Genomic DNA, 2150 nt, shown 5'->3' with positions numbered 1-2150 from the left:
ATCGGGTTTTGTTAACCAATTATAAAAACCGGTTTTGTTGACCAATTATAAAAATCGGTTTTGTTAACCAATTATAATAATCGGTTTTGTTAACCAATTATAATAATCGGTTTTGTTAACCAATTATAATAATCGGTTTTGTTAACCAATTATAATAATCGGTTTTGTTAACCATTTGTAATAATCGGTTTTGTTAACCAATTATAAAAAATCGGTTTTGTTAACCAATTATAATAATTTATTTCTCTTCAAATCAAATATTTGAAATTATTCAACTAAAACACATATTATAATAAAGTTTAGAACATAATGTTAATAAATTATTTATAATCATACCAAATGTAAAAATACAAAAGTATAGCATTGGAGAAATATCTCTTATTAAAAAGATCCCAACAGACGTTAAGGATGTCCCATCTCTCCGGACATTTGTAAACACAAAATAAAAACCAAGTAAGGGAACGGACGAAGTGGTTTTACATTTGTCTTATTGAGAAATATTACATGTATTAATTATGTACTTTCATTTTATACGTTAGAATATTAGATATGAATAGAATTATAAATATATATATGTGACGTTGTATGTTTAGTTACAGATATTAATATATAAGCTACGGTGACAATGAAAAATTAACCTATTCTGAAATATGCATGTGAGTAAAATGTTATTTCCTAATATAACCTTTGATTAAAATAAAAGTTTAACAAAAGTCACACTATTTACTGTCCTTGGACTGATATAAGAGTGGAAACTTCCAGCTCAAAGTCCATGTTTCGAAATCAGCGGGGTTACTTCGAGAATGTGGTATCTGCATTACAGGCGATTGAAACTGTTTGATAGTCCATGACAAATTACAGTGAAAATACATGTAAAAAAGTCTATGTGAGTTATTTATACATTTATACAATTCAATTCGATCTTATATATCATGAAATCAGTGGTCTATCTTTAATTATTTGTGAAGTCAGTGGAATTTTAATGGTAAACACTTGGATCGAACTTGTATATAATCTAATTGATTAAGTAGTCGTCAATATAATAACAGGATCAAACGTGTATATAATGTAATTGATTAAGTAGTCGTTAATATAATAACAGGATCAAACGTGTATATAATCTAATTGATTAAATAGTCGTTAATATAATAACAGGATCAAACGTGTATATAATCTAATTGATTAAATAGTCGTTAATATAATAACAGGATCAAACGTGTATATAATCTAACTGATTTAACTGAAGCAGTATGGAAAATGTATTGAAGAATTTCTGCACAATTACACGCGTCTGTTTAGAATTACGCGTCTGTACGCGTCTGTTTAGAATCACTCTGTACTTTGGTAAGCGTCAACGAGTGGAGTGAGAAGGTTGAAACGTTCTTGCATCCAATTTAATCGCATGCGTCCGTGGCCTTAATACAACGTAGCGATAAACGTTTGTACACCCCGCTGGTATGCATTATATGGAATCCCAATATTTGCACGTGTCAGGATTCAATTCAAGTTCAACAAGGCGACCTTGAACTAAACTAACTAATATATGAACTGAAACAACCCACCTATCTTAATTAGTTATTAATTTCTTAAATGAACATAGAAAGGCAGCTGAAAATATTGAAACAATAAGATGAAAGGAACTACATAAAAAGAAAGTACGTACAATTAATGACTCAAGAGATGAAAGAATGTGAAACTTACCTTTGAACATCGGCACCAAGTTCCAAACCCCAATGCCTCCACAATTCAAATACTGACCGAGGGCCACTTCCATAAAGAATAAGGGAATGGCACAAATAATCAAACAAACGACGTACGGGAAGAGGAAAGCACCTAATGAAGAAAATCACAAGTTACAACGTTTTCTGTTAAAAATTACATTTCAATTACAGATACAGTATTTGTATATTACAATAAATAACAATTCTAAACGTTAAATCTGAGGGCTTATAACGTTAAAAATCGAGTTTTGATACTCATTGTGTAGCTACGTGTTTAACATCAACAAAAGTAATAAATTACGTCAGTCACTGGTTGATTTATTCAAAAATTGCCTAAAACTAAATGAATTCCGTAATAGCAAACGTAACCGTGGCTCATGTAATGACTTATACATTATGATGTATAATATACTATATACAACTGAAAGG

The 2150-nt window shown here is 30.0% G+C and overlaps 1 protein-coding gene across 1 annotated transcript in view; it reads right to left on the bottom strand.

The window, feature by feature from the left end:
- Window positions 1-2150, bottom strand: part of LOC106477036 (sodium- and chloride-dependent GABA transporter 1-like) — a 6860-nt gene that overhangs the window by 1031 nt on the left and 3679 nt on the right. The window contains exon 2 of the mRNA XM_013937642.2: window positions 1702-1833. Within this exon, the coding sequence (XP_013793096.2) occupies window positions 1702-1833 (132 nt within the window). The remainder of the gene's footprint in view (window positions 1-1701; window positions 1834-2150) is intronic.

The sequence above is a fragment of the Limulus polyphemus genome, unplaced genomic scaffold, assembly GCF_000517525.1.
Source record: "Limulus polyphemus unplaced genomic scaffold, Limulus_polyphemus-2.1.2 Scaffold12593, whole genome shotgun sequence".
Classification (NCBI taxonomy): domain Eukaryota; kingdom Metazoa; phylum Arthropoda; class Merostomata; order Xiphosura; family Limulidae; genus Limulus; species Limulus polyphemus.
Note: the sequence above shows the minus strand (reverse complement) of the source record. Positions and strands in the feature narration are given on the sequence as shown.